General features: G+C 52.8%; 1 protein-coding gene across 5 annotated transcripts in view; it reads right to left on the bottom strand.

Moving 5' to 3' along the window:
- PACRG (parkin coregulated) overlaps window positions 1-26993 on the bottom strand; it is a 328057-nt gene that overhangs the window by 40521 nt on the left and 260543 nt on the right. The window contains exon 5 of one of the 5 annotated variants that reach the window (XM_081141421.1): window positions 832-1846. The exons of 3 other annotated variants lie outside the window; for them this stretch is intronic. In XM_081141421.1, coding sequence (XP_080997547.1) covers window positions 1686-1846 — 161 coding nt within the window. In that variant the 3' untranslated portion in view covers window positions 832-1685. Of the gene's footprint in view, window positions 1-831; window positions 1847-26993 lie in introns of those variants that run through there. One more of the 5 variants, XM_081141423.1, reaches the window with a different exon arrangement.

Here is a 26993-nt window from a genome sequence, read left to right as displayed (position 1 = left end):
GAACACATTGCCGACGCCGGGGCAAGGGCTTAGGGGCGCAACTGAACGTCACAGCTTAGAGGAAACCCCGCCTTAACCCGTCGATGTTGGCCTCTCGCTAAGTCTCTTCAAAATCTTACACACCGGGGCCAATTTGTTTACCCAGTCACGCATCTCCGCTTGCCCTAGAAATGCCACGGAAACTGCGTGTTAGCTACCTGGGTGCTGGATTTCCTATGAGCCAGGCATCCCGGAAGGTGAGTAATGAGCCAGTTTCAAAGGTGGTGTTTGCCTCTGGAAACTCGTCTTAAGTAATTAGTGACGATAATCTCTAGGCCGCGGTGCTCGGTGTGTGGGGTTCGCATTTCATTTCTTCCCCTCGGTGCAGAAGCGGGGCTTTGCCGCAGAACAAGATGCTCTGGGCCGTGCATTTCCAGGCAGGGACGGCGTGTCCCAGGCCTGCACTTAGTGTTCTGTCTGCAGGAGGCTTTCTGGGCCAAGTTCCAGGCGCCTGGAGCTCACTGCCGGGCAGCCCGCAGGGCGTCGTCGGGGCGGAGGGCCCTACAGCGGCTCTTCTTTCCCCAAACCCTGCCCTCAGGCCTATGGGGACCTGCTGTGAGAGCCCATCCGGGCGGTGGGGGGAGGCGAGGGCTGAGGGCAGTTGTGAAGGAAAAGAGTTTGATTTGTTGCAAGGGGTGTTCATTACGATCAGATGATTAAAATGCCTACAAGTCATTTTCAGAAACGATGGAAAGCCCTAAACAACTGCTGGATAACACCTGTCAGCAGCCCGCCAGGTCCCGGTGTGGAGGACAAGCATTCAGTCTACCTGCTTTTTTTTTTTTTTTTTTAATATATCTTTATTGATTTCAGAGGGAGGAAGGGAGAGGGGGAGAGAGAGAGCGAGAAGCGCCAATGTGAGGGACACATCGATTGGTTGCCTCCGGCACGCACCCCGACTCGGGGCGGGAATCGTACCTGCAACCCAGGTACATGCCCTTGACCTGGAATCGAACCCATGACTCTCCCTGGTGCAGGCCGACGCGCCAACCACTGGGCCACACCGGCCAGGGCTCAATCTAGCCTTTTTAAAAACCATGTTTCCGTGTTCCTTTCCCCCCCAACCCTGCATCCCCGCCTTTCTCCCCACGTGGCCCGGGCGCTCCTCCTGGTCGCCCACCGCTCTCCGGGCTGGAAGCATCAACCGCGGCTACAGCCGGAGTTCGGGAGGGGCTGCGACTGTCCTCCTGTGACTGGAGCCCGGGCTCGCCGGTGCCGTCGGATGGCAGAGCGCGGCTGCCGGGAGGGGCTGCCGCCGGGCGACCGTCTCCCACCGCCAGCGCCCGTGACGCGCCGGGCACGGCGGCTCCCCCCCAGCCTCTGACATCGCCCCGGGGCAGGCGGACACAGCACAGCAGTTGCTGAATCGCGTATGAAAGTTACAGTTTATTGTCTACACAACGGGAGGCTGGGCTCGGACTCCTGTTCCGTGCGAGCCGCACAAGGAGCCGATTCTCCTCCCGGGACAAATGAGCACAGTACACTGTTGTAATCTAAGAAACAGGCACTATTTATGTATCGGAAAGGCTCGCCCCAACAGGGCGCGCGGCCCGCCCGGCCCCGCCGCTGGCAGCTGGAGGAGGCCACCGAGGGCGGGACGCGTGGGATCCGAGCCCCGGGGCTCCCTGCGACCCGCCGTCCCCGTGCTAGTTCAGCAGGCAGGACTCGTAGGTGGGGACCATGTACTTGATGTTGATGAAGGCTTCCTCGCCCCCGTAGCGCTCGAAGGCCCCCAGCGTCTCCTGGATCAGGTCCCCCACGTTCTCGCGCTTCTGCTGGCTGTAGTCGATGCCGTCTCCGGAGTTCACTGAGTCGGGCAAACACACAGAGAGGCCCGTTATTGCTTTTCTTTTCTTCCCTTTTAGGCTAATCCTCACCAAAGGATATTTTTTTCCATTGCTTTTCAAAGAGAGCGGAAAGGGGCGGGGAGAGAGTGAGAGCGAGAGAAACGTCGATGCGAGAGGCACACATCGACCAGTTGCCTCCGCATGTGCCCCAACCGGGGCCGGGGAGCAAACCTCGCAACCCGGGAATGTGTCCTTGAGCGGGAATCGAACCCGTGAACCCCCTCGGTGTGCGGGCCAACGCTCTGCCCACTGAGCCACACCGGCCAGGGCCAGGGGCTCGTTATTTCTCCGCAGTTTCCCAAAAAGTCCCGGATGCCAGTCCAGGCACCTCCTGTGCGTGCCGGTTAGGGGACGCAAGCGGTTAACGTTTTAGGAGTTTTGGGAGTGGGGACAAACATACAAAAGCACAGAGCCCCGGACTGGAGCTGATGAGAATTCCTCCGCACTAAAGAGACAACAGGCTAAACGGGGCCGAGGTCGCCCTGGCACCGCGCAGTTCACGGCCGAGGGGACCTCGGCCTCAGATCTGACCGTGACATCGAGACTGTCCTCTTGGGCCTCGAGTTCTTCCAAACCCCGGCACGGCCCGTTTAGAAGGAGCCGTCTCGCATCAGGTCACGCCGTGGGCCCCGTGGGACTTAGACGGAGACCCTTTGGAACGAGAGGCTGGGCCCATCCCCGGGGCTCTGTGGCTTTTGTACGTGCTTTTAGCTCTGTCCCCTCGCCCCAAGCATCCGCACTCCAAGGCTCGTTCTCTGGAGTTGGTCCCATCCCTCTGGGTGCAGGGGGCTGGGGGGACCTGCCGTAGATGCTGTGAGGGCCCCTGACTGACCCCTGGACGTCGGGTGACAGTTTTAGTGATGGTTTCTCGGGCAGTTCTTGCTGGTCTCGGAGCCTCTCTACATCCAGACGGGTGGTCAGGCCCTGGAGGACCTAGCAAAGGCCCAGCCTCACAGAGCCGTGAAGGGACCACCGCGGCCACCCTGATACACCTTTGGGGCGGGTGGCATGACCTGCGTGTGCACGGGATAGCCAGGCCTGGGGCACACGCCTGCCGGTGGGCACGGGGAATAGGATGGCTGACGGTGCTGAGTGGTGACGGGCTGCCACCGGTTCCTTACGGACAGAGATCCGCAAACCAACCACTAGTCAGTGGCGCCTTTTGTTGGCACGTGAGTCTGAAGGTCAAGAGCGGGATGGGCCCCGGGACACAGTTTCCCGCGGGAGGCGGGGGTGGGGAGCGCAGGCAGGCTCGGCCCGCCCCGTTTTCCACCGCCCTCCGGAAGGCTGGCAACACGCGGTTCCAACAGTAACCTATTCTTGCTCCTTAAAATACACTTAACCGTGGGAGTGAGCCAACTATGTAGCTCTTTTGTTTCTCGACAGTGGATAAACCTGGTGATAGAGAGAACAGAACAGAATAGAAGCTGCTGATGCAGAAAGTGAGTTGGAGTTGAAATATTTTGTGGTTGCAGAATATGTATCAATGGGGCAGGGGAAAAAAAAAAAAAAAGACCAGAGAAGGGACACATCCCTTCTTGTCCCTGCTGTAAGGACGACGGGACCGCTCAGGGCCAGGCCACGGGGAGAAACGGAGCAGGGGCAGCGAGGTGGTCTCCCTTCAAAACCGCAGTGGGGTCGGGGTCTCCGAGAGCCTGAACTTGAGGGGAGGGAGTGAGCTCCCCGTTTTAAATACGCCTGGTGCTGTGGGAACAGGGTGCTTGAAAAACCCGTGTGCGCAGTGGTTAGAGCGCTGGCCCCCACTCCAAAGGGTCTTGGGTTCGATTCCCGATCAAGGGCACATATCTGGGTTGCAGGTTCCATCCCCGGCTCCAGTCGGGGTGCATGCAGGAGGCAACCGATCGATGTTTCTCTCTCCCCCCTCCCCCCGTTCCACTCTATCTGAAAATGGAAAAGCGCGCCTTCGGGTGAGAAACAACCACAGCAAACAGAACCCACCACCGGTCACTCACAGTGTCGGCCCCGATTAGGAAGGCGCCGCTTCAGTTTAGGAAGCTAGGAGTCTACTTCATGTCCAGCGGCTCAAAAGATAGGTTGATGGTGCGAAAGCTACGTTTCATTTGTAACCAAACAGGCAGGCCCGTGAGAAAGGCCTGCGCGGGCCGCGTTTCCAACGGGAGCAGGGCGGAGCAGACGGGGTTCGATCCTGGGGTCCTGCCTGCGGGAGGCGGGGCTACGGCCTGCACGCTGCTTCTGGTCGGGGGTTCTTCCAGGCGCACCTGCTCTCCTGGGTGCCGACGTGGTTTTGGTTATGCAGGCGATACGTGGGACATACGGGTACGTGTTTTCTACCGAACCCTCTCTGGACCGTCCCAACCCGGAGGCTGTCTCTTTCTAGATGCCATTTTGGCCCGAAGTGGGGCGTGTTGGGACGAGCTCCCGGCCCCTCTCGAGTCCAGCAGCGGCATCCTCCCGGGGCCTGAGCTCAGCTCGTGGGGCAGTGGCTGCCGGGACACCGCGTCACCAAGGGCCGCTGCAGAGGGAGGTGACAGGGGACACATGCACACGTCACACGTCACACGGGTGTCTGCTAAGCGGCGCACATGGGCCGGCCCCAGGCTCATATCGCATATTGTGATGAAATGCACTTAGAGTAGTTTTGCAGTTTCTAGACTGTGTGGGAGATTTTATTCTTTCCCTTTTAAAAAGTTATTACGATTATAGGAAGAAGGGAAAAATGAAAGAGGGACAGTTTGGGTGGCCAGAGCAAAGACTTCCCGCCCAAGGGGGGGGCTGCTTCTCACACTGAGGAGCACCTTGGGTGGGGGCACCCAGGACAGTCCTGCGATGCGACATCCCCTCTGTAGGCTGAGCTCTCGAGGAGGCACCACGGGGCAATGATGCGAGAGGAACAAAGCCCTTGCCTAACTGGCCACCCTCCCCGTAGGACCCAGGGGTCACCTACACCCGCCATGAGACAGGACAGGCGCGGGCACCCTGAGCTCACAGAGCCTCGGCGGAGGTGGCCCCCTTGCGGCCCCGGGCACACGACACAGAGCAGCTCGCAGGGAGCACCGCGTCCCTGGTGACGAGTGGCCGGCGACCGGCTTCGCGGGCCCTGGGAACTCTGGTTCCACGGTGTGTGTCCATCAGGGCTGGACAGTCTCCGTGAAGCCGCGCCGAGTGGGAAGTTTAGAAAATGCTAACAGAGGAAACAGAATCGTTTCCTTCTGGATCAGAAAAGGCATTTTTGGTTTCTCAAATGCTGAGTTAAAAAATTCCAAGAACTCGAGAGCCCAGCTGAGGGAGGCTTACCTGTCAGGACCTGTAACCTTCGATGGCATCAGCCACAGCCAAAGCTGTGTCCCTGCCCATGGGTGTCAGTCACGTCATCGCTCTGGAGACAGAAAGTGAGCCCTTGGGGCCTGGGTTCAGGTCCTGACAGGTACGTGCAGGTGGGACCTACCGCAAATATTATTATTATGTTTCCTGATGACATGAAACCCTCACAGCTTCCTGCTGGACGACTGAACAAATTCTCCCTTCGGGTTTAGTGGGTCAGCAGTGACGGGTTCGAGGTGACCCAAACTGTAATTCCCTGTTTGCTCATAAACTAACATTTTCCAAATGAGATGTATTAAAAAGGTGACTCATTTAACAAGGTGTCATTAAAAAGATAACTCATAATATTTATGGGTTTAGAAATGGCTGCTTCCTCCACCCCCTTTTTAATAATAATTAAGAAAGGGAGAAAGGAGAGACATAAGTACATTTGATCTTTTAAGAAATTTTCAATTCGAGACCTAGATTAAATTGCCAACATTTGTTTTGCCAGAAATGTCTGTTTATTTGGAGTTAGCTTGAACTCAATTCACTTTATAGAAATGGTGTTACCTGTTTTGGAATAAAAAAAACCTTTCTCCCATAAAGTTTGGAGAATCACAGTGAAAACCATTGTGGGTTCCAGTCTGAGCCTCCCTGGAGATGAGGGGACAGGAGAGAAAGGAAGGCGGGAAGGAAACCAAGAACCGAATTCACCCTACACCAGTAGAAGGAGCCTTTGGGCTCATGTTTGGAGGTGATGTCCCTTCAGATCCTAAACAAATGCCTCTTTCACTTTCTATTTTTAGCTTTGCTATGGTACTTTGAGGGGCTCGGTCTTTTTTTTTCCTTGCTTAACCGTAACATGTGTCCCGTTCAGGAGTCCTGCGAGTCTGTGTTTGGCCTAAGCTTAGCCAGCCCTTCCTTGGGTGGCTTCAGACCCCCTTGTGCAGTCCGGTTTCCAACATACCCTTCAGCCCGGCTTTGCGGGGGGCAGTCCCAGAGGCTTGGCTCATGGCGCGGAGGTGCAGATCCAGGTCGGGGTGGTCTGCACCCAAAAACGTATAACCGCAGCATCCGGCACGCGAGCGATGCCCGAGGGCTTAAACACTCCAAGTCTTCTCAGGTCTTGAGGACATGAATGGAATTCACAAGATTTCTTTCCTCTTAAGATAAAAGCCATGAAGCAAGACCCCGATTCCCAGGGGGAGTCTCTCTTCCTTTCTTTCTGACACAGAAGGTGGGCGGCTAAAGCCAGAGGCTACTGAGCCATCACGGGATTGACGGCTCGGGGAAGAGTTTTCACCTTCTGAATGGGGGCACCGATCGCTTGGGAAACTGAAGATATCATCTTGGCCCAATTGTCGATGAAATATTTAAACTTCCCATCAGATAAACAATGAAAATTTCTAAACAGTGGCCGTTTCCAACTACAAAGTAGGTTTATTTCTACTTTAAGAAATGAGCAATGACAACATTGGTGTGTACTGGTGTAGTGGAAAATATTGGACTTCAAGGCAAATAACTTGTAATATAATATTTCAATAACTTAATAGCTACAACGATCAATAACTTCCTAGGAGCTTAACCATAGACGGGTGACTCAACTTCTCTGATCTCAGCTACCTCCCTGTACAAGGAAGGGACTGGACTTCGGGTGATTTCTGGTTTCTACGCATCGTAACATCACATTTTATGATATCACAACATGACTTCGAAACACGCTTTTGGAAATGATGGTTATTCAACGGATGCGACGTATTTCGACTGAGAAACAGCAGCCGTTTCTCAGAGCGAGTCACACATCTCATAAGCATCAAAATTCAGCTTTCCAATCAAGTTCCAAGAAAACCCAAAAGGACCAATATTTACATAATTAGTTCTAGTTAAGAAAGGGCACACTGTCAAAAACTCAAAGTCAGTGTTGACACACTACCAAAAATTATTCCCGTCTGCTGTTCCACTAAGTCTACGCAGATTTTGATTTCTCAGAATAAAAACCAAATGTATAGGTTAATTTTTAAAAATATATTCAATCGATAGTGATCTGGCCAAGACTACCGAAAGGTAAGTTAAGTTTCTCTCCAATTAAACACTCCTTTGACACGGAAGTCATACAGAGAAAAATGGAAGGGTTCAACAGATTATCCTGCTACAAGGTGATTACAACAATAGATACAGTTGCCATTGATTGAAATTAAAGCTGAGTTCAAGCTCGTGAAGTGACAGTGTATCCCTTTTCTTCTTGGCCAAAGTGATTCGCTGGGCAGACCATGTCTAAACAGGAGCAGAGAGCTCTGGGTCCAATTCTTGTCCTCAGTCTATTCCCTGCTGGCGTATCTCCTGGTGGAGTAATAGCTGCACCAGTAATGCTAACACGATGCCACGTAACACTAAGACTAGCCCTAGGAGCTAAATACCATTACTGGCTCCCCTGCACAGAGGGGCCCGCTGAGGCGTGGAGACGTGAGACACCCCAGCGCCTGATGCTGGGGTGCAAGCAGGGAGACCGTGGGTCTGCTAGCGTGGGGCGTGGGGGTGACGGGAAGGTCCGCGTCAGCAAGGGAGCGAGCCAGGGAGCAGAAACGGTGCCTCTGTGCCTGGAGGGAGAACTTGAAGCCCAAAGAGAAGGGTTATCATCAGGAGAGAGGGTCTAGATGGGAAACGTGGGGGAGATATTCTACTGCCCGCAACCCGTGAACTGGTTCATTTTAGCTTTATTTTAGGATATAGACTCCTCTGCTGTCTCACGTCACTGTAAGTCCTTGGAATAATGACATCCTTTGCAGGGACAGATGCAAGGAGACAAAAGGCAAGGCTGTCTAACTTCAAGGACTTTTCTCGGTGCCCTACGAGATACCGGAACGAGGGAAATTTAGGGTGAATTTCCGTCCCTCCCGTCTCCGTGAGCACTTAATGGTTTGTGTCTGGGTCCCCGGGTGTGAGTTCTGCGGTGTTCGGGTGGGGAAGTTACAGGGCTGTAACGCACTCGAGACAGAGAGGCAGCTGAGAGCCACTGTCCAGGTGTCCCTCTACCTGTGGAGGGTCCCCTGGTGGAGTGAGACCCAAGGCGCCGGGAAAACCTGTCACTGCGGGGGAGTAGGAAGAGCCTGAGAAGGTAGCAAGCAGAGATCTCGTAGGCCTCTGATAGCCTTTCTATGTCCTTAAAAAAAACTACATCAAATTCAAGCCACGGATGCCGGGGAAGGTTCTGGATCAAAGTCCAAGCTTCCATCCTGCATGGAGAGTGGTCGGTCCCTTCAGGAGGTGGTTCCTTCCGATCCTGGTCGTACCCGATGGAAGCCAGAGCCGTGCGGAGGCCCTCGCAGGGGCGCAGGGGATCTTCGGCTCCGCCTCCACGGCGCCCAGTCGGCTGATTCGTCCGCAGAGCACTGTGGGCTGTTTAATCGGCCAGGTTCAAGCTGCTCCTCCGGCCCCCCGATCCTAGGTGATCGTCTACGAGATCCTCCCACCTTCCAGCTCTCCTCTCCCTCGTTCGCCTGCAGGCTGACTTTCCTAATCACGTCCCCTCCTGATTAACAGCCGACACCTGCCCGCCGGTAGGGAGCGTTGCACATTGATTCCGTTTCCTACATTCTACCGCCTCTCGAGGGGCGGGATCCCGCGACTTAGAAACCTCACTCGTTGGCATCAAATGCAAATGAAACAGTTGTAAAGGGGATAAATGGATAAACTCAACAAACCTTGTGGCTTTTCCGAATCCAGATGCGACACAAGCAAGTTCGGTTCTAGATACATTGTATGTTAGACGTGGCGGCTACAATGACCCTAATTCTTACACTTTATTTACTCTTTACACACCTGTGAGTTCCCATCCCCAGAAACACTATCTATGTGAACTTGAAAGGCTTGGTCAGATGGGTTTAAGTACCGGGGGTGCCTACAGTTAGCCTCCTCTCTTCCCAATGTCCTCCTTCGTTGAAAGTGGGCTTCACCTGGGTCACCCTTACATTTGAGAGGGAAAACTGTTTTTCCAAAATGAAGAACTGGATTACCCCATTTACTATATTAGCAGCCTTTGCTCTAAGATGAAGAAAATGCTGGACTTTTATAGTGTTTTCATTTAATATCTAAATTTGGTTTAATATAATCCCTTACATAGCCACATGGTACTTTTCAGCCAACTCAAGAAATAGCCAAATAATGATTTCAGTTGGAAAGGAAATATTGATCGCTGCTGTCAGGAGTTGATGCAAACTTGTTGGAAATAATTATACTACTTTAGGCTGATGCTGAAAACTTTTAAAAAAGAGCCAGAATGACAGCTGTTAGCACAGTTTTCCATTTTCAGGAAACATTAATGACACAACCCATTTTCAGCTCTGATTTTGTGTGTGTGTCTGTCAGTGTGATTAAGGCACAAAAATGAAAAAGAAATGTCCGATTTCTAACAAATGTTATCAGGAAATGCAGTAAACTGGGGGGAAATGTACTTCTCAGATGCTCTCCACGATGAACTCAGACCTTGGAAGCCTGGGTGTGTCCACACTGGCCACGGCCATCGTAACAAAGTCAGGTTAAACCGTCTAGATGGATGGTCTGCACCGAGGGGCCCGGAGCCAAAGAGGAAAAGGCCTGCGTGGCCTTGATGCGGAATTTGTTCTATTGCAGAAAGCGATCAAGTAGATAAACTCACTAATGGTGCTTCCAGTGAAAAAGCACATCAGACAATTTCTGTAGACAGATTTTCCCCGGTTCTGGGACACATCTCAGCTTTGCCTAAATTATCTACTCTTTGAAAACTCTAAAATGAACTATTAGATGCAAAACGTGAATAGATTTCCAGCAATTAGCTGGAAATTTTACAGACTGGGAAGCTTTCTCATGGAACGAGCTCGATTAATGCAAAGATAATACATTTAATGAACAAATCAAAGCAACCTGCTGGGCGGAACTGCTGGCTGGGTAGGGGGCATGGAGCTGAAACCTTCAGGCCTCTCACAACGGCCTCAGTTTAAAATAGCCTCGCAGTAGCTTTCAGAGCCCGCCTATCACTTTCTATCAGCTTGCATGCTGGTGAGTGAAATGTGGCCAGGGGACGTCCACTTTGCCACCAAGCCTATGAAAGCCGAACAGGGCCCGAAAACACCCGAGCGTGCCAGGACGCCTTTACAAAGCTCAGGGCGTCGCTGAAGGCCGTTCAAAGCTCCGGTGGGGGTGGGGGAGAGGTGTGTAAACTGTGGGCAGAAAATGAAAACCTGATTTGCCATAGCAGCAACTTCGGGTTTGCACAGGAATCGAAACTAAATCTTGTTGCAAACGCCGATAGGGGAAAAATGCTGACTTTTGATACTTGTGAATAAAGGATGTTTATTTGCCCGAGTTACATTTGTATCTCTTAAAATTCTCCAGTTTAGTGCACACAATGGCTTTCCCCTGAATCAGAATTTTGAGAGTAGGTGAGTCCAGACCAAGGCCGAGAGGAAATAAAACGCTAGGTTCCCAAGGGGCTGAGGCCTGCGAGCAGGCTTCCTGTGGATGCAAACAGCTTAAATCCGCTCTGGGGCACCCCAGCCTGTTGCTGAATCTCAGTGAAGCAGGTGTAACAACACCCACCTGTAAGGACAGGTGCAAGGATAAACTAGGGGAATATGTGATGGCTTTAGGGCTATGACGCAGTGTTGATAAATTTCAGCAACTGTGGTCCCCGCAGCCACCTGTGATGTCAGCATCCCAGCTCCCCAGCGCCAGCAGCCTGTCCCTGATCCCACTCTCCTCGGACAGGACAGGAAGCGGAGCCCACCCAACACCAAGGGGTAACTTTCTGCTTTATTGTTTCATAAAACGGGCTCGCTCTACAGCCTCAGAAGAAGAGCAGGGCCTGAGCAGCTTTATCTCCAAGTCACGCAGGGAGGGAATGTATTGTTATCTGGGTTCACCCTGAACAGGGAGCCCCCACCTTTGGGATGTTTGCACGCCTTGGGGGAAGAGTGGAGGAGAGGCCCCGGTAGACCAGGGAACTCAAGGTCTGGAGGAAGAGCCGATAAGACACCGGCAGGCCGACGGGAACGGGAGTATTTCCGAGTGAAAACAGGTGCTGCGGCGGGGAGGGGCGGCAGGGGCTCCCTGGCTCTGCTACCAGGACGGTGTCCTGAGAACAGGGCCCGCGAGCCGAGACCCGAGTGCTGAGAAGCCGGCTGGCGGCCCAGGACAAGGGCCTGGAGGCGGGGCCGCGTGGTGTCCGCGCGCGTGGTTTCACCGGGTCCAGGCTCATTCCCCCAACGCGGAGACACTCGCGCACAGCTGCAATTCCCAACGGCCCTGAACGGCCCTGGAGCTGAAGGGGTGCCGGGCGCTCAGCCAGCCCCCTCCGGTTAGGGACCTTACGTCTTCTCCCAGATTTTCATAATGGAATTATGAAAATCATGAATAAACGTTTTTGTGCATACGGCGTTTTCCTTTAGTCCTATTACCGCCCTGAAACAATTCTCACGGGTGAGCTCACGGCCTCAACGGGCACAAACGCTGCGTAGAATCGCCACACGGACTCCAGAAAGGTTATGCCATCTGCGCCGTTACCAGCAGCTCAGGAGCCGCCCTGCTTGATGGGGGCCTTATAACCAGCGTCTTGTTTACCTGGGTCAGGGCAGGTAAAACGTTACTGTAAGGCTGCTTTAGAGTTTTTTAATTGCTGAGAAGGAATAACATGTTTCAGTCCTGTTTTGGGGTCTGTGGCTTTGTTTTCCCCTGTGAGAATGACTTGTTCTTCTCTGTAGCCTGTCTATCTATTGGGTGGTTTTTATGAGAGAAACAAAGTCTCCTGACACCCTGGGAAGCTGGGGAGGAGGCAGGTCTCCAGGGTTAGTTTCCAGGGCACAGGACACGCAGCCTTGGCTTCTGACAGGCTCAGCAGCCTGCTCCGGACGCGAGGGTGGCCCGGGAGGTTGCTGTGACTTCTCAGGGTGCCCTGGGCAGCTGTACCCCGGGGACTGAAAGAACCTGAGGGATCGTGCTAGGAAATGGGGAGGAAACCCATAATCAATAAATTCCTTAAGAGTAACTTAATTTTCACCTCCGGAAGGAAGAACGTTGACAAGTGGTTCGGTTTCTGAAAAGCTTTCTTCACACCCTCTCCTTGTGCTCTCCCCGCTCGCCCCATGCGGCGGTTTGCGCCCGAGGTCACCCTCCAAGACCACACTCAGTCCCCTGCCGGGCTAGTCCCTGGCCAGGCCTCTCGTTTACAAAGCGCCTTAAGTCAAGACCTCGGGGTTACCTTCAAGCTAAATTATTTGGAAATGAGGCCATCTACAAAATCATTAATTTGGTTTGTGTGTGAAAAGAGTTAATTGGTTAAATGCATTCGTGATGTACTATAATCGGTTTAACCTGTGCCGGCATTTCTACATTCTTACATATACGGGGAGCCCCCAAAAGGAACCCGGCCCCGGACTCTCGCCTCCGGGAAGCACCGGCCTCGGCAGGGTGGCCGAGCGAAGGGGCAGCTCCTCGTGGGTCCTGGGAGAGGGGCCCTGAGCACGTGGACTGAGCTCCGCCAGAGCATTTGTTCTAACCGAAGGTTGAAAGGCCAGTAGCTGTGGCAGCCCCAGGCTGCTCTTTATGGCCAGGCTGGGGACAGTGGGGACAGTGGGGACAGTGCGTCAGCTGCAACGCGAGCTCCGTAAACCCTGCGGCGACCTCAGCCGCGACCTCCAGGGGGCCGCGGTCCAGCGGGTCACCGGCGGCTCCTTTAGGCACAAGCAGGCCCAGTGTCGCCCAGCGTCCTGAGCTCGGATGATGAAACTGCCGCCCTCTTCAGTTGATAATAACAATGATAAAGTGTTTATATTTTCTTATTCCAACTTAACGAACAAAACAAGGTGCTGGAGCGGGAAGAAAACTGTCCCATTGAGAGCAGACTTCAGGGTAAACACAGACGTTACAAAAGGATTTTGAATTTCTGACTGGCACTGAGCTACGGCAAGGTCACCTGGATAATCGACACGCCGCTCAATTAATTAAGGGGAATCTAATTATTTGGACAGTGCGGTACATGTGACCTTTAATTCTGAATTATCTGGGTACCTCCGAACCTCTCTAGATTATTTGGTCTTAAATATATTTTGTTTCATGTCATTCCTCTTTCTGTATCTAAGAAGAATTAAAATCACAGAGAAAACAAAAAGTTTGGGCTGAAACTGGAATGTGTTTAAGGTTTTTGAATGTGCCCACAAAAATAATAAATCCTTGTTTTAAGTTTAACCAGATGATACCGTCAACAGTCAACCACTCTGACTGAAGTAAATGCCAATTTAAACACGCTGTTAGCAACGGACGTATTATTCAACTAGATAAAAACTGTTTTCGACGTTTTAATGCCATTCTGTTTTCACGTGTGTGAAAACTAAATTTCTTGGTCAAAACATCTATGAAGACACTTGGCGACTTTGCACATAGGGGGGTTAAGATTGTACGACTGGAAGTCAGACCCAACCTTTCTCGCCACACTCTCCTCATGGGTAACGACATGACCCACTTCACAAGGTCGCTGACAAAATTAAATAAGCTCAATGTATGAAAAATGCTTAGCACATCTAGCGCCGAACACGTGGTAAGAATTAAAACTGGGATTAAATCATATAAAATTGACATGTTAAAAAAAACCTTATTTAATCTTCACCAGCACAAATTATAATTTTGAGTCGCCATGACTGGTGGAAATTAAATGTGAGGGAGGACAGACGCGGCTGCCAGGAAACTCACCGCGAAATAAAAAGTTTATATCTGGTCCTTTGAAATATTTCTTTCCTTTCCACACTTTCTCCAGCGGTTCTCTCTTCCCAGAGCTGCCGTTTTCCATTTGGGGAAAACCGAGATCAACGCTGACAACAGGGCTTTTATTGACTAATTTTAAATATAAATTTTGTTCTTAGAAATTTTCATCGCTTTTCCATGAAAATAACTTGTTTAAAGGTACCACTCTCACTAAGGCTAAGATTGTTTTCCCCCTTTGTAATATGCTTTTTAAACTGTTTTATAAAAACATTTCTGTAGGGGATACAAAACAATATTATGATGACATAATTTGTTTTACACCCATGCAATTTCTTATAAACATACATAAAGCAACATTATAGCAGATTAACTTTCTTATATGAGATTAAATCCTCATTAATATATTTTTAATGTTTCATGAAAAATATTTTAATACAAGAAGTATAATTTTCTCATCTATTTTACTACAATTGCATTTTTTTTTTTTGGTTTCAGATCATTTTCATTAAAATATCTTGTTTCCTAACCAGAAAAAAAAAATTTAGTTTTTTTCTTAAAGAAATAATTGGGTAACATTCTGCAACTGTTATTGGAGGTACAGACTATGTATCAATCTCTGTTGGGGCTGGAAATTAGGAAAGTGCTAGAAGGTGTAAATACCAGACTTTATGAGAACATATTAAAATGTGCTTAGCACTGTTATTTCTTTTCAGAATTATCTCTTTTATCTTCATCGATGATAAATAAACATGATTGTCTGGATTTTTATTTAATTTTAGAAGATGATTGATGCTTCCTTTATAGATCTCACAACACTGTAGCTGTCATTCCTCATGTCCAGATCTAACCCACTTTAACACACTTTTGAATATTCGTGTTAACTTTCTCTGACCGTCATGTGGGCTCTTGTCACGTCTGTCTGTCTTGTTGTTACATCCTGTCCCTAATCCCCTGATTCTCTTTGTTTGGTTAACCCCCACCCGAGGATATTTTTCCCGTCGGTTCTAGAGGGAGCGGAGGGGAGGCCGGGCGGGGGAGGGAGAAACGCGGGTGAGAGACACGCCGATGGTTGCCTCCCGCACGCGCCCCGGCCCGGAGGCGAACCTGCAACCCGGGCACGTGCCCTTGACCGGAATCGAGCCCGCGGCCCTCCTGCGGGCAGGCTGGCGCCCTAACCACTGAGCCCACGGGCCAGGGCAGCTCCGATTCTCCGCGTGGAGGACGAGCACCTTAGTTCCGCGCCGTCTTGACCTCCTGGGCCACGTGTATAAGCAACGACGGGAATCACCGAGAACTATGTGCCCGTAGTCGCTGGTGTAACTGCCAACCCACGGCTGTGCCGGCCCAGCAGCGGGCGCGGGGGGCGGCTCTGCTGGCCTTCGGCCGCTGCCCTTTGCGAAGCCGGTGTGAGCACCGGGATGGAGCCTGGAGCCGGCGCTGGGCCTCTAGGTGCCCGGGCCGCGGAGGTGCCGCTGTGCCCGCCCGCCCGCCTGTCCCGGCCGAGCTTGCACGCGTGTGCCCGAAGGCGCGCGCCGCGGGGGCCCGGCAGGAAGGCGCAGGCAGCTCCAGCCTGTCGCTGAGCCGAAATCAGCGGTCCATTGTCGGTGGTTGTTTTTGACCTAAGTGTCGCTAAGATCTCCAAAGAGCTGCACGGCTCATAGGATTTTCCGGAGACTTGACTTGCTGTCAAGGCTTTCATGGTGAGACTAAAGGGAGCCGCGGAAAATCTTGCCTGGTTCCCTGAATAATTCATCGGTACGCTGGGAAGGCGGCTAATAAACATCAGCACTTGGTCTTACGCTCGGCCTCTATCCGCCCCCAGCTTTGAAAGCGTCCTCGCGGGCTGTGCGGTCGTGCGTGGTTTCGGGGAGCCCCGGTGAGGCCGGGGTACCCGTCTCCATGAGAGTGAGCTCAGCAGGCGCGGGGGACAAGCTTTCAGAGGCATTGGGAGAAACAGAGCTTTGCATGGACCTGGTGCAGGTTACTCAATGTGAATAAAGAATAGTATTAAGACAGCCCTTCGGGGAGCAGGAGCGCCTGTGAACGAGACGCGATTTAAGACAAACTCTGGCCAGCGGTGGCCCCTGACGGTCCCTCTGCGTTCTGAACACGGCCCGCCCCCTTCTAGCGAACACACCATCCTGCGCAAAATGTGAGACGCTGGGCGACGATATAAAAAGCACCCGACGTGCCACTTGTCAAAGCGCAGGAAGAATGACGCAGGCGGGCCCCGCGCTCCGCGCCCCTCCACCGGCACCGCCGCCCCTCAGGCCCGTCTCCGGCTCTGTCCTCCGCGGCAGGAGCCCCTCCGGCCTCTGTCTTGCTGCTCCCACGCTCAGCCTCCACAACCGTCTCCCTAGACCATCCTCAGCTCAGTTTGTGACAAAAAAACCTTCGAAAAGCCACCATTTTCTGTTAAATAAGTGTCTGCTCCCCCGGCCCGGCGTGAAGCCCTTTTCAACGGGCTCGAGGCCGATCTTCATCTCCCAGGCCCCTCCCCCGGGCGCATCGGGCCCCAGTCCAGTGACCACAGTCCCCGAGCAGGAGTGGGCCGCCCCCCGCCGCCCCCCGCTTCCTTCACGCCGGAACCCCTTCCCCGACGCGGCTTCCTAAAATCTGCGGCGGTCGTTGGGTCTGCGAGGACCACCCTGATCGCACAGGCCGGGGCGTCTTCCTTCCCTCGGCCGTTGGCGGGGTGTTGGCGCCTCTCTTACAAACTTTATCTCCAAGTAGCCCATTTTACAGGTAAACGTCTCATCGCCAAGAATTAAGTTCCTTGAAGGCGAGAACCACCTTTGAATCCCCTATGGTGTCCAGGTGCCTATCCTTTTGTTTTTTTAAGAGAGAGATTTAAAAAAAAGTGTTTATTGATTTGAGAGAGAGAGGAAGGGAGAGGGAGAGAGAGAGAAACATCAGTGATGAGAGTCATTGCTCGGCTGCCTCCTGCGCGCCCCCTGCTGGGCTTCAAGCCCACAGCCTGGGCATGTGCCCCAACCAGGAACCAACCGCGCCCTCTGGGTGCACAGGACAATGCTCCACCCGCTGAGCCGCACCGGCCGGGCTAGGTGCCTATCTTAAGACCGCGGGTGTTCAAGAAAAGTTTGTTGGAAGAATGACTATGACGGGGGGATGCCGCTGGGGGCGGGAGGGGCTGCCCTCCTGGGGGCCCGGTTGTCGGGTCAGTGGGACGCAGGGCCAGCGGCAGCCAGCACAGGGTCACCTGGAGGTGGGCAGAAATCTGGGGACCAAGAGCCAGGGAGCAGCTGCCACAACTGAAGCGGGGAACATGCGGGATTTGAGTTAAAGGGTCAGCCAGCGCCTCCTAGAGAGGTCAGCGGTGGGGTTTGTCAGGGAAATCCCTTGCTTACCAACCCTCGACTGGGAAAGGCGAGGACAGGGTGGAAGAGGCAGGCGGAGGCAGACGGGAGACCCCAGGGTGCAGCCAACGCTGGCGATATGCCATCTCCCTCCACCCCTCGGACTTCGCGTTAAGCTCATGCAGATCTGACTTCATCTAACTCAGTGTCATTTATAAGCGACCACTGTGCGGAAGGCGCCTTGTCGAGTGCACTTGCCTCGAGCCAGGATGTAACAACAGCAGCGGTGCTGATATCTGTCGAGCGTTTCCATGGCCGGGTGCTTCGCTGTGCTTAAATATGTTATTTCACCCAATCTTTGTAACAGAACTGTGAGGCAGGTGTTATTATTGTAGGCTTATTGAGAGCTGAGGCGACTGAGTGTTTCACGGACGAAGCAATTTGCCCAAGTTTGCACAACAAACTGAGCCAGACAGCGAGGACGCGGCCTGGTGTGGCTGGGGACAGGCCCGGGGCGCCCGGCCACCCCTCACCCCCACCCGCAAGCTCCTTCCTGTGGGCTCAGGCGGGGCTGGTCCCCATTCTCCCAGGCCAAGAACCCGCGCTCCTCAGGGGTTGTGGGGACGCCGGTGTAAACGGGCCGGCCGTGGAGAAGCACACGCCCGCCCGCGGCAGGGGCCACACTGCCGGCCGGGGCCCCTGCGATGCCCGCGCCAGGGCGCAATCGCCCAACGGCGCATTTCTCGGAGTGCCGCCCCCGCTCCATGGCACCGGCCGCAACACCAGCATGGTTGGTGTGTCCACCGGCCGCCTCAGGCAGTTATCTCGTAGAACGACGCCGGGGAACTAGATGAATCACAAGGCTTTCTTCGTTTTCATCGAACTCTAGTTCAAATATAATCTTAAGTATTAAAAAAATTAAAAACATGTATCAAAAGAAGTACTGAGGAAGTCGATGGAGACCTTGAGAGACGTTTACAAAAGAAGAACCGACACAGCACCAAACAGACCGCGAAGGACTCGGACAACCTGCAGCGTCCTCAGGAAGACGCTGGAGAGAGGAGCCGAGGGGAGAACACGGCCTTCAGGTGGCTTGGCCCTGACGCATCTAACCCCGAATCGGAACCGCCAGCGAGTTAACACGGAATCAAAGCAAGAGCAGGTTCGGGGGCAACAGAGGCCGCTCCCGCCAGAGCTCTGTCCCTGCCCGCGGGGTGGACACCAGCACAGGGAAGCCCGCATCTGTCAGCACGGGCATGGGGCCCGGTGACAGTCCTCGGCCTCCCGCCCACAGGCCACAGTCTAACACCGCAGCAGCCAGCGTGTGGCCGACCTGGACGCCGGCCTCCGGACCCAGGGCTGCTTTTATCGCTGGCCTCCAACTGTACCGGTCACGGTCCTTTGATCTTCACTGGTGGTTAGTAGCTAATCACACTAACAGGTCACCCCGAGGGAGCACAGGGTCCTCGCGTCACTTGGATTTCTCTTTGGAACGTACTCAGTGGCTTCTGCCACCTAGGTCCCCGTCGAGTCGTAGTGATTTTCGGAATCATGTAAAACTGACTTAGGCCTCTGTGGATTCGGGGAGGTGGCTGGGAGAGGCCACTCGCGTGCCTCTGGTGGCAAAGGCGAGCACTCGTTTTATGACATGAAGCTCTGTCGACATCGTCTTTCCTAGATAATCAGGGACTAGTTTGATTCACACATTTCGGGTAAAGTGCCCCGTAGAATGGTTCGTCGTCGTAAATCTGGCACCGTGGAGATTTTAGTTTTATTAGTTGCCACTCAAAGGTATGATAAGAGCCGGATTCTTTCACGCTCACTTTAAACTTCGAATGTGGATGCGTCCACAACCGCCTTAGTCACAGACAGCACTCTGCCACACGACCCAAGTCCCCAAGGATCCCGCACGATCGAGCCTACTGTCCTCACCAACGGATGGGGAAACCGAGGCTGAGGAACCATAGTGATTAGTCCAAAACCCTGGGGCTGACAGGGTCACAGCCTCCCTTGGGCTCAGGTGTGTGGGTGTGGCCTTCAGTGCCCTGCCCGTCACCAGTGACACGTGGGGGGCACAGACTGGGTGGCCGGGGGGGAAGCTCGGTGTCGTTCTACAGGTGGAGCAGACGGCAGTGTCACTTCAGACACTGTGTGCCTGGAATTTCAGGTGCACAAGATAAAATTGCAATCAAGGAAAAAAACCCAGAAATGCTCAGTGAGGCTCTTCTACAACTAGCCATTGTCACACTCATGCGGGCGCACACATACAGTCATACACTCACACACACTCATACACACACACACACACTCATACACACACACAATCACACACACATACACACTCATACACACACTCACACACACTCATACACACAATCACACACACATACACACTCATACACACACACACACTCATACACTCACACACACAATCACACACACATACACACTCATACACTCACACACAATCACACACATACACACTCATACACACACTCACACACTCATACACTCACACACACAATCACACACACATACACACTCATACACTCACACTCACACTCACACACAATCATACACATACACACTCATACACACACTCACACACTCATACACTCACACACACAATCACACACACATACACACTCATACACTCACACTCAAACACACAATCACACACATACACACTCATATACTCACACACACTCACAATCACACTCATACACTCACACACACAATCAATCACACACATACACACTCATATACTCACACTCACACACACAGATTAGAGTACTGGTTTTCCAAGACATTCCATTTTAAAAGTAAACCACCAGCATCAGCACTTGTCACCATACAGTTGTAGATACTTCATCAGATTAGATACTGCCCCTTGGCCTGGGGCAGTGGCCAGGACTCCCAGCGGTCAGGCCCTTATCACCCCAGGCCTAGAAAACTTGCAAAAGACTCTTGTTTCCTTACCCCGCGGCCTCCTCCAATCCTTTCCAGCAGCTGCCAGATTCTTTTTCCCAAATGCAGCCTCTCCCTTGGTCCATCTCATGCTTTCAAGAGCCCATAGCATCCCCTCCCCTGTGATCTGTCTACAGGTCATCTGCAACTTGTCACCACCTACTCTCGCCCCCAGTGTGTTCACCTTGAATGTGCTTTGAGCATTCCCACCTCTGCTTGCTGCACCCATAGCTTCTCTGACCTCACATGCCCTGTGTCTCCTCGTGGGGCCTGTGTGCACATCTGTCCAGGCCCAGCCCAGATCCCTCCTCTGGGCAGCTTTCCCCACCACCCCGGGGGACCTCTCTCTCTCCTCCGTCTCTCTGTCTCTCCTCTCTCTCTCCTCTCTCTGCTGTCCTTGGACAACCTCTGCACTGTTGCACTGGTCAAGTGCACGCAAGTTGCATGCAGTCGCTGGTCTCCTGTGCACGTTTGCTCCCAGCAGCCGAGTTCTGCTCAGTGAGGCCCAGGCCTCTACTCTGAATGCAAAGGGGACTCGCAGGAAGCCGGCTCCGTGCTGGGAGCTGCCTGCCAAGTGCAGGGACAAGTGCCGATTCTTTCCTTTCACTAAGTCCTGGGAGGAGAAGCCCAGGGCCAGCCTCATTTAGTCAGAACTCTGAATGATTTGAGGTAAAGGCTGTGTCTGTTGGCCTCCGTGGAGGAACCGAGTTCTAGGCAAGCTGAGTTCGAACACGGCGCCATCTAAGAGACTCTGTCATCTGAGACTGGTCATTTCATTCACTGATTGTCAACCCCGTAACTAAAAATGGAGCTACAGGACCCCTTGGAGGGGCTAGGAGATTAATCCAGGGGGTTTCTTTAAACGGGAAAAACACTTTTGCAATTGTGAAATGCTGACATGACCCCTGCCCCCCATATGGACGCATTAGTATTGCACACGGAGTCACAGCCCTGCTCTCTCTGAGTGCTTGCCTTTGTTTCCAGGTAACACCACCTTATTTATCCGCGTTAGCCGCACCCCTTATCTGGAAATATGTAAATCCATTTAAATTAATTTCCTGTAATACCACACAAAACAATGATCATATTAGCGCCATTCGCAATGCGCTAATAACATTAACACAATGGCGTTCAGATATGAAATTGCCAGGTAATAGGCTTTCCATAAATTGTTTCCATGAGAATGCTGTTTCCAGCCAAGCTCTGGGTCTTTAGTTCCAGGTTCCGCCACAAAAAAACTGGAAGCCTCACGTGAGAACGCTCCCCATGGCTTCTCTGCCTGTTTGGGGGTTGGGGGAACTATCAAAGAGCATTTGCGATCCACATGGGAAGGGTCTGCAGTAGTAACAGGTTTCTGGGGACCATAGGACTTTGGGTGGGGCCTCCTCTGGAGCGGGGCTCTGGTCTGGCCCTCAGTGGGCTCTGTACACTATGGGCTGAGGCTGTAGCATGGATGTCCCCTCCCGCGGGGGTAGCAAGGCTGCAGGGGTGCTCCTGCCAGCTGTGTCCTCTCCTGGGGAGCGAGGTCAGCCAGCCCCTTGGAATCGGGTTGGCTCACAGGCTGCTGCAGAATTCTCCCTGGGCTCCTCAGGGCCTGGGCACAAGGCAAGTGAGGGGCTGAAGGCCTCACAGATCTCAGAGGGGATGGAGGTACCAGGCTCCAGGGGTGAAGGTCAAAAGCAGAGCTCTGAAGGCCTAGTGTGTACACACTCCCATCGTCACAGTCCAGCAAATTTACACTTGACGTGTCAGCGATCCCTTCCCTCCCCGAGGAAAATGGGACGGATTCAGTCAGTTACAGACACTTGAGCTACTGGGCAGACCCGTCGTGGAAATCGCCCCAGGGTGGAGTGCACACGGCAGCGTATGAGTGATGTCACCGAGCCACATGTCATGTCCACAGACACCTGTCAGTCTGCAACCTATTCCTGAGCCAAGAAGGGGGAGACCCTGCTGCCATTGGGGACATCAGTGTGATTCCCTGTGATCAGCTACTCTGCTCTCGCTGTGTGTGAAGCCACCTTGAATCTGCCCACAGGTTCCCTCCCACTGGGCTCAGAGCACAGATATGTGTCCCCGGCACTATTGTCCTCCCGGTGACCCCATGAGGCAGGCAGGGCCCCAGGAACCTCTGCCTCTTAAATAAGTTAAGTGAGCCTTCAAGAATGTTTAGGCCTTCGGAACAGAAAGGATAACCCGAGGAAGACACAGCCCCCTTCCCGCTGAGGCTTGGGAGGCTGCACGGAGCTGTGGGGAATATTGACACGACTGCGAGGACCGCGAGACGGACAGCACGTGGGGCTCCCGCGGGGCCCGCTTCCGCTCTTTCCTGCTTTGCCTGTACTTTCATGGGGTTTGGCATCGATTTTCTTAGAATGTACAGGACACATTTCTGCACACTGGTGGTAACTTTCCCCCAGATTCTGGAAATGTCAGCAGTACAGCTGAGTAGAGAGGCTGCTGGGAAATTCAAAGGAGGTGAATAAATTACACACTGTGGGGTGCTGAGGAGAGGGCCTGGCCCCCCTGCAGAGTGGGTGTGAAGCCAGGTACCTAAGGGGCTTTCAGTTCAGAAGCCAGAAGCTTCCTTTGCAACTGGTGACGACAGGAGTGGGGAAGATGGTAGGGAGATGACAGAGGAGCCTGCCCAGCACGATGGGGGTGGGGGGACAAGAGAAGGCCGACAGGGCAGCGGGACTCAGGGACCCAGAGGGCCCCGAAGATGGGGGGAGAGGAAGGAGCTCCTGGTGAGGGACCAAGGCCCCGTCAGGGGCCTGCAGGGAAGGGGACATTCTCATTGACTTAGCAGCTGCTTCTCGAAGGCCGTGACTCTGCTCCGGACGGGGGCATCTCTGTCAGTCCTGACATTTAAGGTTTTGCTGACAACATAGTGACAGTGACGAGCCTCTTCAGTACCTTCTTCAGGGGGTAATTTTCTAGTTAGAAAAATGGGGTTCCCAGATTCTAAAAACATCTTTCCTACGACAGCACCCTGAGCCCGCAGGGAAGGGAGATCGGCTGGCAAACAGGTGTCCCCACGGAGAGTGGCATGGAACAGCTGAGCGGCAAGTGCCCCCAAGAAGCAGCATTTTCAGCAAGCACTTTAAATTCAGCTGCTCGAGTGGGAGAGGAAGTCGGAGACAGGAAGCCATCTCCGAACCCTGTGCATTTAGCTCGGGAGGGATGGAGCGTCTTGATTTCTCAGCCTGCCCTGAGAGCATTCTTTTCCTGTCCCCATCCAGGGGGGACCACAGAATCCCACTCCCCGCCTCCGAGGACATTTGCATAACGCATTTACATTTGAAGGGAGCTCACAGACTGGCAGCTCTGGAAGCTTCCAAGAGGCTGGGTTTTCTATAATAGCAATTAGGAACAGAAATAGAGTAACAATAGCTGTAGAAATACAGTTGCTGAGCTGTGGGTGGATGAAGCAGAAAAATCTCTGCGTGTTAAAGCCCAAGCTTTGAATGATTGCAGAGCTAGACTAACGGGCCTTTGTTCCTCCTGAGCTGGTTGTGAGCCGAGTAGGGACCAAACCAATTTGGACCAATGTGGGGGCTGAAGAGGGCTCCCCATGGCAGGAAATGAGGCGGCACCGATGGCAGGAGGCCAGGCCCAGACTGAGACAGAGCCCAGACCCGGCAGTGCCTGCCAAGGGGTCCCCGGAGGTTCTGCATGATGTCTGGAGGTGGCAGCAAGCAGAGTGCGTGGAAGTGCAGGGGACCGGAGAGTCCCAGGGCAACGAATGGGAGGTGAACTCTAAGGCAGAGAGCGGGGCAGAGTGAGATCATGCTCCTGAGGCACACGGGGCACATCGAGGGTTTAGGGACAGGACCTGGTGGCTGTTCTCCCGTGGACGGAGGGAGTGTGATCATCAGAAACATGGGCAAGCCCCCTTCCAACCAGCAACACTGCTCCATCGTCCAGGCGATGGGACCTCAGCGTGAAACAGCTGCTCAGAGATTTGTGGTTCTCTTTCCTCCCCAATGTCAGTGCCCATCACCCTGATACTGTTGCAATTAGCTAGTTATTAATAACAGAAAAGGGGCAAAGGGAAGGCCGGATGACGTTATAGGCATGTCATTTGGGCAGCTTCACCAGGAAGCTGCAACTTTGCACCCCCCGGGGAACCACTGGCCCATTCCCTGCAGATCGCTGGGGGAAGGGGTCCGACAAAGGAGAGATAGACGCATGCACAGTGAAGCTGGAGACTAGGGGAAGTGTCAAACCTGGGGACAGAGATGACTGGCCAGAAAGGGTGAGACCGCTGCAAGCCCAGGAAAATCTGGGGATACTTTATCCCTAAACAAAGGAGCTCATTCTCTTGGCTTTCTTGGACCGTGGGACCCTCTCATTCCTTCCTCCTTGCATTTGCCTGTGTTTCGTCCACAGCCATGCGGCCCTGTGGACCCCACTTTCAGTGGACTGATGGACTTCAGTGGGGAACACAAACTAGGCTGGCCTAATGCTGGATTGGACACTGCTCCAATATGGAACAGACACTCTGGACACTGACTCTAATTTTAGCTCTACCGGAGCCCCAGCTACACTTCTTCTAAGGCGGGACTGAGGGAGAGGGGGCCTCGGAAACTCAGGGGTGTGATTCCCCAGAAATAAAAACCACTAGTTCTCCCATGCAAATCTCAGAAAATTCTTTGTCTTGGAATATCAGCAGAATTCCACTCCCACGAGCAACAGGTGGGGACAAGGACCCCCCACGTCCACAGTTAACAAGCCCATCCCTCAACCCCGATGAACTGCTGGGAGATGGATGGGAGGCCATTGAAAGTCTCATCAGTGTGAATGACCAGCCATGTGGACCGCCTGGGTGGCAAGGGCCAGGACGGACAACACGGGAAATCTGGATGGGGGAGGACAGGGGACAGTGAGTGTGGTAGAGAGAGGTGCTCACTGGGTTCGAGGTGAGGCCACGGGCCTGGGTGGCTGAAGTGATGTCAGAACCATCAGTAGAGCTGAAAGGTGGAGGGGGTAGGAGGAGTTGTCTGAGACGGGCCTCCTGTTGGGATGTGGAGATCACCTGGGATGCTGGGGACCCGGGATGGAGAGGAAGCTGGTGATTCCGGTGTGGGCAGTGGCTGAGGGGTCTGCCGGTGATGGAGACCAGAGGGCACAGGGACACAGCTGACAGGCCTGGACGTTAAGGGAACAATGACTACACAGGGGTGAAGGGATGGCGGCTGGAAAGTGGCAACGGGCGCACGGGCTTCCGGAGGAGCCCAGCCTCTCTGTAAACCACATGTCCTCCGCTGCTTGGCTCAATGTTGTAAATGTTAACCTCCTGCTGGGTGGCGCGTGGTCAGTGTGGTACAGTGGGAAGAGCGCTGGGTTCGGGTCAGGACCTGTTTTCAAGTTCAAGTTCTGTCTTCACCTGCCTAGGTTGACTAGACGACCCGATGCAAATTCCCGCTATCTCAGGGTCGGATTCCTCATTTGTACAAGTGGGTATGACAGTGCCGCCTGTGGAGATGGCTTAGAATCCACAAAATAGCACGCGATCTGCACACTGTCGTTAGTCCTGGGAGAGGAGAGCTAGTCTGCATTACGCCAAAGCACTGGGAATTATTAGAGGCATTTCACAAACACATTTTTATCATCATGATGTTGCTACAGAAAGCCGGTGCTTTTTCCAGAAGTGTTAATAAAAATAACTGGTAGGCGTTTCTCCAAGACCCTCTCCCAAGGTGCCACGATGATCATGAATATTGTAATGGGCTGTGAGAATATTGATTTTAATGAGGATGTCACCAAAGTAAAGCGGATCCCTAATTAGAAAGAGAAACAGAAAAATGCAAAAACGAACACCCTGAAATCTTCCTCTAAGCCCATGTAATAGAGTCTGCTGGAAGGTGTGTCCCCAAATGCAAGAAGGATTTCACGTAAGAGCATTTCCCAGTCCTACACACAGTATCAATAGGTCCCATTAAATGAACACCATGTCGAAAAGGCTCCTCGAAACATTAAAATGTTAGGCATTGGAGCTGCTTCCTTACCACGATAAAGTTGTGGCAAACAAGAGCCTATATTGTGCTTAATGGATAGACAAATTAAATTCTGTTTAAAAACTGGAGCGAGATGGCTCCTTAATCGCGTTCTGAAAACTCTGGTTAACGCAATGAGACATGAAAACATAAAGAGGCACGGTAATGGGAAGAGAGGAGAGATCATTATTTGCACTTAGCATAATGGAAACCCAGAATATGCCACGGAACCACCCAAAATACTAATGTCTAATAAAGTGATTCAATAAGATGCTAGATTTGAAATAAACAACCAAAATTAATAGCCTTGCCTGTTATCAGCACACACCAGCCAGTGTAATAAAAATATCGATCGTGATTGTAATATCTACCCCTCCCGCACATGAAACCCTCGGGGAATAAACCTACGGAGGCGTGTGTGGTCATAAAGAACATTTAAAAAAAATCTTTAAAAATAAAATAAAAGAAGAACAAATTGACAGGCACAAAGCCCACGTATCGACTGATCAATCAAGCTATCCATCCATAAACTGACATACAGGTTCCTGAGACCACAGAAATATCATCTCAAGCGATGAGCAGGTTTATGTAACGTAACCAGAAAAGGAAGGGTTGACTCTATTGGGTGTTTAAGAACATGGAAATGAGCAATTGAAATAGTTTGGCAGTGGTCAAAAAACGGCGATTTTTGGGACCTGAGTAGGGGATCGAATTCACCCTCTTACGTCACAAGGATCTCTGCCCCTGACGTAACTATTGCCTCCACCTCTTCGAATGGTCTCCTCACTGGTCTCACTGGTCTCAGCTTC

Source organism: Miniopterus schreibersii (genome assembly GCF_964146895.1).
Source record: "Miniopterus schreibersii genome assembly, chromosome: 6".
In the NCBI taxonomy this organism is placed as follows: Eukaryota; Metazoa; Chordata; class Mammalia; order Chiroptera; family Miniopteridae; genus Miniopterus; species Miniopterus schreibersii.
This window is presented reverse-complemented; position numbering and strand designations above follow the sequence as displayed.